Raw genomic sequence first — 15,494 nt, 5'->3', positions numbered from 1 at the left:
CCTGCTCATCATCCTAGTTGTCGGCTCTGATTCCCACCTCCACACTCCCATGTACTTCTTCCTCTCCAATCTGTCCTTGACTGTCATTGACTCAATCTCTACCACTGTCCCCAAGATGATTGTGGATATTATAATTCAGAGCAGAGACATCTCCTATGTGGCTGCCTGACTCAGATGTCTTTTTTTCTTATTTTTGGATGTATGGATGATATGCCTCTGAGTGTGATGGCCTATGGTAGGTATATGGCCATATGTCACCCCCTGCATTACTCAGTCATTGTGAACCCTTGCCTCTGTGTCTTCTTAGTTGTGGCATCATTGTCAGCCAGTATTTTGGAATCCTGGATACAATTTGATTGCAATACAAATCACCAAATTTAAAGGTGTGGAAAATTTTAATTTCTACTACGAACCTTCTTAAATACTTAGTCTTTCCTGTTCTGAAACCTTTACCATTAAAATATTCATGTATTTTGTTGGCATCATATATGGTTTATTACCCCTTTCAGGAATCCTTTTCTCATACTATAAAATTATTCCTTCCATTCTCAGGATCTCATCATCAGGTAGGAAGCATAAAGACTTATTCACCTGTTGGTCTCACCTGTCAGTTGTTGGCCTGTTTTATGGAACTTGCCTTGGAGTTTATGTTGGTTCAGTTGCATCACATTCTCACAAAACAGTTCAGCGGCCTCAGTGATGTGCACAGTGGTCATTCCTATGCTGAATCCCTTCATCTATAGTCTGAGGAACACGGACATTAAAACTGCCATTAGTTGACTCCGCAGCAAAGTAATCTGATCAGCCGATTAGGTGTCCATTTGGCCAATATTTTGGGAAAATTAATAAAATTTGAAATCTGCATAGTAGTCCTTAATGTTTTTTCACTCTATGTTTTTATTGTTAATGCTTTATTGCTCCCAGTGTTTCTTAGAATAATGATTCCCCACATTTAATGGAGGAATAATGAAGTGTTAAAAAATGGAGAAAAAGTTTCTTACTCGATAGAGGACTACATTGCACAAGTGAAATAATGTTACCGAATGTGTGGAACCACAAATGTGAATACCTGCAGAATTATTGTGTACCTACATATTAAGTGGGATGCTCACTTAAGTGATATGCAGAGAACAACATCATTTTTTTAAAGATTGTTATAGTAAGAAATTAGCAAATAATTCATGTCACTCTCTTAGGTAATGCTGAATATCTGTGAAGGCATTTAAAATACATGTACAAACTATGCAGAATACCTCAAAACAACTTGTGAATACAAACAAGCACATTTCAGTGGTAATGGGTATTGTCTATTATACTACTTCATGACATTATATACTCTTTATGTACATTCTTAAGAAAAATATCTACTTACTAAATTCTAATCAAAATTGCCTTCATGGGAGAATAAGCAGTAGAACAGAATTGTTCAGAGATACACAGATCTTTAATTTCATAGAAAACCCAAGAGGTATCTAGAAAATCTTAATTCTGAAGTAAATATGATTATACTTTCATATTTGATATAGGCAAGTTACATTATTCATTTTAATAAGTAATGTTAATTGGCCATTTTCTGAATGACATAAATATTCTATTGTAGTCATTCTGAAGTCTCATACATGAACTTCACTTGCAGATGTCAGATGAAATTGATTATGCTTGGATCTATGATATTTATATATTTTAAATATCTACATATTCAATTTGAAAGATTTTGTGGAAATATTTCTTATAAAAAGTAGAAAATTCTAATCTATTTCCTGCCCAGATTATTCATATTATTTCTATAACTTTGTTTTTTTAAATTTTCTGTTTTGCATTGTGGCCCCTTTTAAGTCTTACCATTTCAAACAAAATAATGAATTGGAATTGCTTTCTGGTAGCTCAAGTATGAGAGTTGCAGTCCATGTTTCAGGAAAGTCTCACAAGAAAATCTATTAAATAGTCATAAGAAGATACCAGCCAAACCAGAGATGTGGGATTTTCCCTGGTACTTAAGTCCTCATCTGTAAAATCAGAGTGTTTATGACCACGAAAATGAAGCATTAATACCAGAATACCGCAAAATAGACAATCAAACTACCAATCACAAGATCAAGAAAATTTCTCATTTGATAGAAATAAACCAGTATTAAATAATAAGTTTCAAAAATATTTCTTAACATTTCATTATGTGTTAATGATTGCTGGAATTAGTGCACGAACATATGTTGCTACTGATATTTTAAGATTATATGGACTTAACTAAATTATGTTTATCAGTGTTTAAAGTTCACCTAAGCTAATGGTATCAGCCATCTAGTATTTAACTGAATACTTACATCCACTAGGGGTGAAAATTAGAAATCCAAAACAAGTGATGGAAACATCCTGGGCTTACTGCAAGATTTTCTGATTAAGAAGTGTCAGCTTTAAAGTAGAGCACCACAAACTGAACCAAGCTGCTACAGTGAGCTACAGATATTCTAAAAATCAAGGAAATTTGTACCACCCTTGTAAAGTGAGGAATATTTCACTATTTCTTAATTTATTTTAAGGAAATCATTTTGATTAAAGAAGAAAAGTTTTATTTTTCTCTCTATCATTCAAAGAATATAATGTATTTAGTGTCTCCATGGAGTCTCTGGAAATTTGTGTGTTGGGAGATAAATAACACAGGAAGTAATAATGCAATATTTTTAAGAAGATTGATTGATTTAATAACAACTGTGAAATATTGCTAAAAGTTTTATGCATTTCAAGTGTGAATGCTTCACCTGAGAATATGTGAATTTAACATGTTTACAGTGTCAGATATTAATTGCTTACTTAAATAAAAGGTATCTAAATAAAATAGAAACACATGATCTAACATTGGTCACACAATTACTCCCCCTAGTCTTGTCAGATGGTCCAGAACTGTAGCACAATCTCATTTGACTGTCTCTGTCCAGTAACTGGTCACAGTGCTTAGGATTCCACTCATCATGGCACTCATCAGATATGATCACTATCTCCACACCATGTATTTGCTACTCTTCCAACCTGTCATGGGCTGACATCTGTTTCATCTCCATCATAGTCACAAAGGTAATTCTACATGTCCAAATTAACAGAAGAGTAATCTTCTATGAGGGCTACCTAATGAAGATAACTCTACTTTTTTTTTTCCTTTTTGGAAGTATATGTAGTATGCTTCTGAATCTAATGGACTATTCTTTGCTAAGACATCTTTTAACCCCTGTGTTGTCTAGTAATTATGCACACTGATCTCAATAGTTTCTGAGGTTTGCTGACTTTCTAGTTAGGCTTTTGGACCCCTAGTCTCACAATGTATTTTTCTTACAGTTTACCAACTCAAAGGAGGTGACAGTTGCCAAGTCCTATTGTGACCTTCTCAAGTCCTTAATCATTCATGTTTTAACATCTTAATCAGTAACATCATTGAATACTTTGTTGGAATGAGGTAAGGTTGTCTTCACTTTTGGGGAGCCTGTCCTTTTAGTACATTTGTATTTCTTCTCCAGTCTGGTAATACCATCATAAACTGTGAAATAGTTGAAATCATCCCCTCTATCATTCAACTTTGGCATATTGTAAGAACTTTTGTAATTGTCAAAATGTACCTCCAGCATAATAATAAAGAAGGAGAATAAAAAGTTTTAAAATATAAAACATAAACTGTGAAATATAAGTTCTCAACCTAGGAACTATCTGAATATTTTATGCAAAAGGTCATAGGATGTGCAGGCCATAAAATGTACCTTGATTTATCTGTATCACCTTCTTTAAGAAACAATGAAGTGGGCTCCATCATGAGGATGAGGATTATGGTTATCAAATATCATGAACCCACATTGAAAGCTGCCTATGAATCAAACACTGAGCAAGATGCTCTATTGTAACTTGTTTCATTTCATATGCATCACCTAATTCTACTGCCGACATTATTATTAATTTAAGGTCTCTGAAAGAGCACATTACAATTACAAAACCTGTTCTAGGTTTTCAGGCACAGTGAGTGAAACCAAGCCTGAACTGAACTTTCTGATTATAGCACCATTGCGGAAGAAACCTGGGAAATGGTCTTCTTAACAAACCAACTAGAACTGTCCATTTTATTGCACCAGGAAGAGACCCCGTGTTCATTGTACCCTTGAAGCTTAGCACAGATCCACCATCCATGCAATCAAACCACTGCATATTACAAGGAGATGTAAAGTCAGCATTTGGCTTCATGCCTGCTCAGGGAAGTGGAGAGAATTTTAAAATGTACCTGAGATGTACCTGTAGTTAAAACTATTGGACCTCTCCTGTAAACTTTCTATTGGCTGGAATTAATAAGAAGTTTAGTAAACTGAATCCATTACATGACAATTTAATTTTTAAACCTGTTTGAAACTTACTGTTTCTCAGACATCGGAATTTGCTATTAGTATGTCTGAGCCACAGCACTGACATCTACAGTGATTCTATTTGAGGCAACAGCATTGAGTGAAGAATAAATAGGGAATGCTTTCTCACTATGGGAACAATTATTAATTTCTGAAGTATATAATATAAAGAGCAAAAACAAATTTAGATATTTTTATATTTATAACATTACTCCTCCTTATAACATTCAAGCAAACTTTATTATATCTGAAATTACTGTTTTTTTTTCTTTTTCTGGAAAAGACATATTAGTTTTGAGAGAGAGAGAGAGAGAGAGAGGAGAGAGAGAGAGATTGTTTCATTTCATGTATGTTTTTCTTTTACATAACTGTCCAAATTTTTGTATCTTACAGAAGTTGGAGAGGCACATTTTTCTATGCCTATTTTTATTATCACATAACAATTTTCCCAAACATTTCATGACATTCTATTTCCATGCTTGCTTACAATATACTTTGATTATACTGTGGCCTTCTTTACTCCTTCACAACTCCCCTTTCTTTGCTTACAGTGTTCTGTGGGATTGATAATTCTAATTTCATACATGGATAAAATATACTTCAATCTTATTGACAGCCATCATTGTATGCTGATGTGATCCTAAGTCCTGCTGATTCCTAACCTAAGATTTAATATTCATCTAATTCTTTACAGCTAGATTCCACATGTGAGAAAGCACATGTGTTATATATCTTTCTGAGTCTGGTTTATTTTGCTTAACTTCATGATCTGTGATTCCATCCATCTTCCTACAAATGACATAAGTTCATTCTACTTTGTGGCAGAATAATGGTCCATGGTGTACACACATCACATTCAATTGTTAGCAGGCAATTACACTAATTCCATACCTTGCATATTGCAAATAGTGTTGTAAAAATGTGTGTGAAAGTATATATATTGAATGCTGATTTACATCATTCCCAAAATATGCAATGGAATGGTATTACACAGTAATATTGTAGTGAAAATTTTAGTCTTTTCAGGAAACATTTTTGATTTCCATGGTGGATGCACTAATTTATATTGAGCAAATAGAGTGTAAGGGTCCATTTTTATTGCATCCTCAGGAGCATTTGTTGTTGATTGTCTTCTTGATGACAGCCACGCTGTATGAGATATAATCTCAATAGTCTTTTGTGTTACATTTCCTTTATGGCTAAGGATCCTGAAAATTTATTTGTGTGTTTACTGATCATTTGTACTTGTTTTCAAAACAGTTTAATTGATTTCCCACTTATAAAATTTTTCTTTGTTCATTCAGTTTTTACATTTTGTGCTGTTTATATGTTCTTGATATTAATAACTTAGCTAATGAATACTTGAGAAAGATATTCGCTAATTCTATAGCATGACCTTTCATTCTGTTTTCTTTTGGTGTGCAGAAGTTTTTTAGTTTCATGCGATTGCATTTTCAGCTATCTTCATATTTCCTCAGTTGTTGAAATTCTACTAAAAATTGCTGATGCTTACATCTTCAGAGTTTTCCTTATGTCCTTCTGCACTATTTTCAAACCATCCAGTCTTACATCATTAAGGTGTCTGGTACATTTTGAGTTTATTTTGTAATACCTGCAGCATTTCACTTAAAGTTTGGAATCCTGTGACTATTAGCAGACTTTTGTGATTGTACATGAATTTAAGGATTGATATTTTCTATTTCCTTGAAGAATCACATTGTAATTATTATGAGCATTGCATTGAATCTACATATGTTTTTTGTCGTATAACCATTTCACCAACTAACTTGGCCAGTTCATGAATATGGGAAGTCCTTTCATGTTCTATTGTCTTGTTTACCTTCTTTATTCAGTTTTATAGTTTTCAGTGCATGGCTATTTCACTCCCTTAGTTACAGTTATTCCTGGATGGTTTGTTTTTTTGAGTTTATACTGATTGATGTAGTAGCCATGTTTTCATTCACAGCTTGTTTATTATATAGAAAAGTTATTTTATGTTATTTGTATTCTGCTGTTTGCAGAAAATTTTCACAGATAGAGGGTTATTTTATGGAGTATTTAATTAGAGGATCATATCTACAAATAAGTATAATAGGATGTGTTGAATTGTCAGTTGTGTTAATTTTTTTCTTTCTTTTGCCTTATTGTTCTGGCTAAGAATTCAAACACTATGATAAATAACAGTGGTGATCTTGTCTTGTTTCTGACTTTAGGGAAAGGATTTTCATTTGTCTTATTTAGTGTGAGGTTAGCTATAGGCTTACACATATAGCCTTTATTACAGATTTTTTTTCTTATACAAATGTCCTTTTTATTTTTACTCTCTCAAGAGCCTTGATTCAATTTTATGTCTTATTAATTTCACTATTATACTTGGAATATACTTGGGAGAAGGGTAGAATATGATGAACAAAAATTACTTATATCAAAGGTAGCCATTTCTTTAAAACTTATCCTATTTACTTTTCTCCTTCTCCTAAAGAAGAGATCATCCTTATACAAATTCATCCTCCACTCTCAAATACATTTTCTCAACTGAATGATACTTTCACAAAAGACGGATACAAAACAACTGACAAAGCAGTTTAAACTATTTGTAAGTGAGAAAGGAAAAGTTTAGTAGAGTATAAAGGGATACCAAACTGGAGTAATATTGATGGAATCTAGTTTTTAATTTATCAAAGTATTTATTATTAATCTGAACAGGAAAGTAGAAGAAAAAGAGTTAGAGAAAAGTGACTTCCTGAGGTTGTAAAATACGAGTTGTTTTAGAATGCATGGTAGCTTTATAGTAATCATCACTTGCTGTTTTCACTGACTTTACAGTGTGGAGTAGTTTACAGCATTTTAATGAATGCTCTTTTTTCAGCATCTGCAATCATTCATATCAGAAAACGAAGTCTCTCAATAACGACCTAAAAAAATAGTTGTTAAAATTTTTCTCATCTCCCTTTCTGGAAATGAGGATCAAAATGACATGGTTCCCTTTAAAGCAAAATTACTATTTTCTCTCTCCATTAGGTTGCTGGAAGAAAAAAAGTAATCAAGACTCTACTAGTGATCATTTTTTTAATTTCTAATTTTCATCTATTTCTAGGGATACTCCATTTACAAAACCTTTTAGTCTTATGTACTGTGACAACTAGGTTTGGAGTTCCAAATAAATAAAATACCCACATTAGAAAGCATATTTAAAATAAAAAATAAAATCAACAATTAGCCACATTTAATCTGTTTATATGCATGGATTTTCTAAGAAAGTTGTCTGAGTTCATATATTACTGTTAACATTTACTCCGAGTTAACATGTGTCATCTGACCTACTGCTCATGGCTTACAACACTGATAATGTCAACAAAAATTCTGATTTTGGGGAGACAGTGATACAACTAACTCTTTTTAAACTAGTAAAGGTAACAAGACAGTAAATTATTATTATAAAATTTAAAATCTCTACTCTTCATCTACCACTAGTATCCCTCCTCTTCCTGCTGGTATTAATTTTTCATAGCCTAATCACAGAAGAGGTACAGAGTATCAAACACTATTGTTATTGGAAAATGGGTCTTAGATACCAAACAAAAAAGAAATCCATAAAATAAGATTAAAATGTTTACATAGTTGCATTCACTATTTTTAATTTCTTTATCCTTATTTCTTCTGGTTATACATAAATATTTTGCTCCTTCTTTTCATCCAGAGAACTTAATATAAAAATCTGTTGTAAGTATTACAAAATGGTATTCCAGTTCAAGTTGCTTGTGATCATAGCCAACATAAGGAGGCAATGGACAAGTTTATAAATGTTTTATAATTTTCAGTGTAGCATCCTACTGATGTTTTCCTTAAATTAAGGCTTCATCAAGGAGAAATCCACAGTTTAAAAACTGGTGTTTTTAGCTTCTGGAATAAGTGCACTCTTTCCAAAAAATCAAGTAATCTTGGAATAAGACAACTTCTATTAATCAGTGTCATGACTGAAGTATTATCTTACTGGACGTCCTGGCAAACCTTCATTACCATCAGTGTCTGGGGCAAATGACAGTAAGATCCACATACTTCATTTCAGTAGAAGGTTTCAGAAGTTTGTGCATTGTTAACTTTAATCTTTTTGCATGACCAGGCATTACAGGGACATAAAGCATTTTGACTCCCTGAAGCACCATTGTTGGCTCAATACCATACTTTTCTTTGACTGCAATTATAAAATCCAAGAGGGTGAAATCTTCTTTTCCATGTATAATCCATCTATCCCAAATTGTAAACGATATTCCACTTCTGATTTCAGTTTTCCTTACTTCAGATGTCTCTGTAAACACTATAACTGGAATGGCTAAGTTAAGGAAACAATTTTTATAAGCTTCAAATGGATAGCCACCAGTTACTTTGATCATCTCCAAGGCAACCAAGCCAGAAACTACAGCAGTGGATGTTGCTATAGCAGGTACAATCTTACCAGCTATGCACTTTGTTTTAAAATGGTCAGCTGGTTCAATGCTATACATTTTGGCATGAAGACTGGATGCAGCTGTGATGAAATCTATGTGTCCATTACTATCATCGTCTTTTTCAAATGAAAGCACTGCCATCTGAAGGTCACTTTTGGTAGCTTCATTAGATGAAATAGCCTTTTCTAGTTGGAAAACAGCATTCCTTTCATCTTCACTGCTAATAGGAACATGGTCTGGTTTCCTTGCAGTTTCATCTGTTTGAACGACCTTGTTGGAAGGTTTGAATTCCTGAATCTTTACTTCTGAAAGAATATTCATTAGGGCATTTGCTGCTAAGTCCTTTTCTGTAACTGTAATGTAATATATCGTAGCATATAGTTTTGCAGCATTCTGAAGGAAACTGAGGTGCAAAGTTTCATTTAAATCAAATTTTATTGGAGAAGATGGACTTTTTGGTGATTGCCAAAACAAACTGCCATCTTTTAATTGTGTGTCCAAAGGAAAACAGTGAAGAAGCTGAAGAGCCTTATGGCTAAAATATTTTTCAAATTTTAATATTGCTAATTCTACACACTGGAACCAATTTCTAGGTCTTCTGCTAAGTAACTTAATAACTTGAAAACAGCCTTCTAAACTCTGTCCACTTTTTATCTTCTGTAAGACTTCTTCTGCAGATGGATAGTTTGCCAAAATTTGTTAAACAATGAAGGCTTGTGAGAAAAGGAACTTTCGAATTTATATCTTGCCCATTGTTTAGTGTGTTCAATAGCAGCTGGAAAGGATTTTAGAGTACAAAATGGTATTTCCTCTTCTGGAGGGTCCCGATGACTATTGTAAGATTCAGACAAGTGAGGTACAACAACTTCAGTGTGTCCCTTAGTGCCCATTGTTCCCGAATCTATGAGAGGCCGTAGATTTGCTAAGCAACGGCTGTCTACATATCTCCTGGCTTCCACATTATCTAATGCTGTAATGATTATATCTTGTTTAGTATCAAACTCATCATTATAAATGGTCTCAGTGGCTGGACATACTTTGTTCAGATGTGCATCTATCTTTATTTGAGGATTTATTTTCAGAGTGGCATCAGCAGCAGTATAGCTTTTAGGTTTCTGTATATGATGAGGACGAAAGAGGAACTGTCTATTTAAATTGGATTTTTCTATCAAATCAGGATCTGTGACTGTAACCATTCCTTTCTCTTTGCTTATATCAACACCAAGTAAAGCAAAATTTTTTAACATTTCACAGCATATGGCTCCACATCCTACTAAAAGGTTATTCAAATTTTGGAGCTTCTGACACAAAGTATCTCCAATGCAGGCTTGTAAGGCATCACATCTATTTCCTCATGGGAGAAATTCTTCACGTTCAGGTTTGCCGAGGGATTCAACAATATCTGCTGCTTCAAGATACAACCACTGGCACAAAGGAGAAAACTTTCCTGTCACAGCTTTTAATACTTCTTGGCTGGCAACACCTCCTGCTGCTGCAGCAAGTGGGGGTAAAAAGCCTTGGGCAGTCCAAGAGAGCCACTGCACACTGTCATCATTTACTTCAAGCTTCTCTTCCAAGGTTTTACTTACTGATGTCACCAGTTTTATTAGCTCTTCTGAATCTTGTTGGCATCCAATATTTGGCTTCTGACTATATTTCTCCTGAAAGTGGTCCAAAGCAAGCATAGCTGTGTGAATCTGTAAAGGAGCCTCTGGTTTGCTAAAATCCGCAAAAGGCACTTCAGATGTTTTATCTGTGTCTCCAATCGTTCAAAGCAAAATGTTTTAGGAATCTTAACTTGTACAGCTATGCCTGCATGTAAGTATAGTTCCAGTTCTGTAGTATCACCAATGCTAAAAGAAAATGGTGATACCACAGTTACTTGTTGCATAGATCCATTCAAACCTGTCATTCCATTAATTTCTCGAAATGTTAGGAATTGTCCTGTCTCAAGTTTGTGAGGATGATTTTCAAGGCAAGTGACAATGCCAGAATCAGCCTTAACTGGAGGGTGTCAGGAATGGCAAAAGTCATTGATCTTCTGTAATGGAAGTTTCATCTCAGTCAATACTATACACTGGTATTGTTCTAAAAAGGAGAGATCTGTGGTTTCATTGAAAGGAACAGATGATGATGAGAGATGAACATATGGATTTAGTTCTGCAGTGTGACGAAGCACAGTTTCAGCCCTGTTTCTCCCACTGACAACATCAACTTCCCAGAGAAAGAAGTTGGTCCCTAGATCCCATGGTTGGCATTTTTCCGAATCATGAATAGTAAGTGCCTGCAAGAACAAGATTCTTTGCAATTTCCAAACCAAGACCACCCATACCACTTAAGAAAACATGGGACTTCGCCATTTTCTGCATCGCTGTGTCTCCAAGAACATAACTCTGTCGACTGTATAGTCCATTATCAATCTCCAAAGATTCTGTTGACATGATGGGCAAATTTTTACTTGCACTACCTGGCTTCCAGGCTGGCTTTGCCCGGTGGCCTCCCGCGCGCTCCCGGCCGCCCAATGGAAATGGCAAGCCAGAGTCCGCGTGCTGCGGAACCCCTGGTGTCTTCGCGCCCACGCCCTCCTCTCACCCGTTGGACCCCCAGGAAGAGCATGATGCCTCTTCCACGTGAGGCGGGCACGCCGGTTCAGACCCCTCCATCGCCACCCCGACACGCTATGGTCGCCGGCAGTGGAGAGGCAGGGCTATTATATCGTTGTACATTCCTTCTATTGCTAGTTTCCTCAGGGTCTTTATCAGAAAAGGATGTTAAATTTTGTCAAAGGCTTTTCTGCTTCTATTGAGATTATAACATGGTTTCTGTCTTTGCTTTCATTAATATGATGTATTAAGTGTAATGGTTTGTATATATTAAACTATCCTTGCACCCCTGGGATGAAATCAATGTGATCACTGTTCATGATCTTTTTGTTATGTTGCTGAATTCATTTTGCCATATTTTATTGAGGATTTTTGAATCTATATTCATTAAAGAGATAGATGGCCTGAAATTCTCTTATTTTGTTGCATCCTTGTCTGGTTTGGGGATGAGTGCAATACTAGCTTCATAGAATGAGTTTGGCAGTTTTCCATCTCTTTCTTTTTCACAAAAAAGTTTGAAAACCATTAGTATTATATGTTTTTTAAAGGTATGTTACAATATAACAGTGAATCTATCATGTTCTAGATGTTTCTTTTTTGAGAGACTTTTGCTGCTTCATTTTCATTGCTTATAATGGATCTTTTTAAGTGATTTATGTCATCTTTGTTCAATGTACTGATTCCTGCCATCTAGTTGTTCTTATTGTTTAATGATTAATGATTTTGCAACTAATTCTAGGCTACTCCCTAATTGTCTGCCCTACTCTTGAGATTTTATAACTCCCATCCTTTTATCACTATGTGTATTTTCATTTTCTGTGTGTGGGATTCCTTTCAGAATCTTTCAGAATGCTGGTTTAATGATCATGTCTTGTTTTATTTTCTGCTGATCATGGAATTTTTAAATTTTTCCTTCAATTTTAAAGGATACCTTTGCTGGATAGGGTATCCTAGAATTGATACTATTTTCCTTCCGTGCTCAAATTACCTACTCCATTCCCTTCTTGCTTTTAAGGTTTCTGTTGTGAAATCTGCTATAATTTTTATGGGTTTACCTTTATATGTTATTTGAATTTTCTCTCTTATGGCCTTCAACATTTATTCCTTGTTCTCTGTATGAATTATTTTAACTATTATATGTTATGGAGTGGTTCTGATTAATGTCTTTTTTGTGAACTTGAGGCTTCCTGTACTGGATAGGCATCACTTTCTTGCAATTTCGGAATGTTTATGCTATTATTTTGTTAAACATTTTACCTATACCTTTGGCTTGCAACTCTTTTCCCTCTTCAATGTCCATGACTCACAGGTTTGGTCTTTTAATGGAGTCACAGTACTCTTACCTATTACTTTTGTAGTGCTTCACTTTTTCTAGTATTTTTCCATTTCTTTCTTTAATATGTCTTTTGTCTTTGAGCCCTGAAATTCTGTCTTCCACTAATTTGAGCCTAAAAGAGTGGCTTCTTCTATTTAACTTTTAAGGAACTTTTAATTTCTAGGATATCTGTTTGATTCCTTTTCCTGATACTTTCTATATCTTTGTTAAGCATCTCATTCACATTTTGTGATGCCTTCTTTATTTCATTTACCTGTATTTTACTAATTTCCTTGGTTTCATTTCAGAGTTTAATGAAATCTTATTTGACTTCATTCTGTTCTTTCTGTATCTTCTCCATTTTTTGTCCACAATGCCATGGGATTCACTGAAGTGATTTTGTTTGTTCTCTTTAAGCTCCACTTTGAGTTCATTAAACATTTTTATCATCATTCTTCTAACCTCAGCCACTTAGGATTAAATCCTTTCACTCTCCACCAAATCTTTATTTTGTGGTTTGTACCCTTTTGTGGAGTCAGATTCCCCTGTCTTCTTTTGTTCCTCATTTCTATTTTCAAATTTCCTCACAGGTTGTTAATAGTTGGCTGGGTATTCTAATCATCAATTATTTTTCCCTTGACTTAATTTCTATGCTCTGGATGTTGTATTTGTTAGGTAGGTGGTTGTAACACTCCTGTTCACTAACCTAGAGGAATAACTTAGCAATAACAAATTCATGGATTCAATGCTGAACCAGTTGTCTGCACAGTATATAAAAAAACGCTTGAGGATATTATCTGTAATCAGTGAGTATTTGGTAGGTAACAGTTGTTTACATAGATATTAATACTTAGGTAACTAAAATGATGGTTTTAGAAGAGGAGACAAAGTGGGAGTTTGCATCAGGGGGAGAAAATATATGAGATATAGGGGCTTTGGGCTAATAAGGCCCTAATAAGTGTAAAGTTGTAAATCAGTAATTATGTGGAAGGGTATTATTGTCAGGGTTTGTAGAGGGATGGGGAAGATGGAGGCAATGTGTAAAGACAGCATAATAGACAACTTAGTGAATGGATAGAGTGGTGGAGATAGGGGGACAGTTTTTGGAGGGAGGAGAAAGAGATGATAAAAAAGAGAGAAGGAAGAAAGAAAAGAACTAAAGTGAAAATCCTCAGAGTAGAGTAAAGAAAGTGAAATAAGAGAGGGTGAGGCAAATTAAAATTTCAACAGAATGGAAAAGATTAATAACAAAAATAAGACAAACGGAAAAATTTTTAAAAATTTATTCAAAAAATAAAAGAGTATAAATACATTTAATCATATTCACATACATATGTATATGTATTTTCCAAATTTCTTCCTGATTATGCAGAGGAGTGGATTTCCTCTGACTTCAATGAGTGTTGTTGGCCCTTCCCTCCAATTGCTAATCCAGGTGCTGTCCCTTGTGTCCCTGCTTCTTCTTAATGTTGGTATGCTGAGTTGTGTGAACATTGATAGTGCCCCTCTCTACCAGAGAATTTTGGGGTAGGATCTGCCCATGGTGTTCAAGCCCAGGCTTTTCTAGAGGATTTAGCAGTGAGAGCCAGCTTGGTTTTAGAGTGGGTTCTCCTAAGTTCCTGTGAGGAACTGGTACATGAGCAGATGTCAAACCTGGGACCTGGAATTGAGTTTTTGTTAACTGCTTTTCTCTGAGAAGGCTGTTAGTTTCAACACCTTACCAGTTGAATATTTGTGATAAATATTTCCTCCATTAAAATGCAAATTAAAATTTATAAGAATTGAAATTAGTAAATACTACACATGACCTTCATCTGAGTAGAGTCTCAAATATATTGTGGACTTTAGTTTCCTACTAAATATATTGTGTACTTTAGTTTCCTCCACTAATGTTAGAAAGTCCTTAGAGTCTTGGACCAAGAATGTAAGCTAGTTTGGATAATTATGAGCTTTGTGCTTTGAGCATCAAAGTTCATTTAAACGTTAGTAATCTGCCAGTCCTTCCAACCTTGCAGTTTTATGTCTCCAGTGCATTTGTTTCCATGCATGACTCTTTCTCCATGTTTGCCTGCAACACAAAATCCATACCTGATAACATATTCACGTTAAACCTGAGTACAGACCTTAATTTTGGACTTCAGGTATAGAAGAGTCTTTGGATATGCTTTTCTTGGTCAAAGCCCAGAAAAGGAGCATAATAAGCCAGTAAGTATGAAGGACATTTGTAAATACTCCTTCATCATGGAGACAAAATTGATATTGAATGTAGTCTTATGGGAGGATAGTGAAAAACATATCACTTATGAGAATTGTGAAATTTGTATTTTTGGTTTTCAGTGCAGTAAAAAATATTATTATTGAAAATATACTTCCATGCACATCAGCTTCACTTTCCTTAGAAATCCTACCAATAAGTGCAAGCAAATGGATCTTTATGAGTTGTTTCTTAAGTCCTCTGCAAGGATTAGGAACATGACGACAATGAGGGAGATGATAGTAAGAAAATACATCATGTAAGGTTTTGATGACTTCCTAATTTCCAGGCATGGAGTAATGCTCTTTATGCATATTTTTCCAACATACATGTGCACTTTTGTTTGTATTTTAAACTATTAATTAATGTATATTAGTTGGAAATGGGGTCATTGTAATATGTCCACATATGGTTTCAATAAAGCTTGGTTAGTTTCACCCTTCTATCATTCTCTCTCATCCACCTTCCCCTACTAAAAATAATTTCATTATTCTATCTTCA

General features: G+C 34.6%; 1 protein-coding gene across 1 annotated transcript; it reads right to left on the bottom strand.

Annotated features, from left to right (window-relative positions):
• Positions 1–7,413: 7,413 nt before the first annotated feature.
• On the bottom strand, positions 7,414–14,837 carry LOC109677575 (ubiquitin-like modifier-activating enzyme 6). Its single transcript, XM_074053293.1, is given in 6 exon segments — positions 7,414–8,416; positions 8,418–9,507; positions 9,510–10,550; positions 10,553–11,103; positions 11,105–11,408; positions 14,828–14,837. Coding segments are annotated over 6 exon segments (3,078 nt in total). The 3' UTR covers positions 7,414–8,334.
• Positions 14,838–15,494: the final 657 nt, after the last annotated feature.

Source organism: Castor canadensis, chromosome 14 (genome assembly GCF_047511655.1).
Source record: "Castor canadensis chromosome 14, mCasCan1.hap1v2, whole genome shotgun sequence".
In the NCBI taxonomy this organism is placed as follows: domain Eukaryota; kingdom Metazoa; phylum Chordata; class Mammalia; order Rodentia; family Castoridae; genus Castor; species Castor canadensis.
Note: the sequence above shows the minus strand (reverse complement) of the source record. Positions and strands in the feature narration are given on the sequence as shown.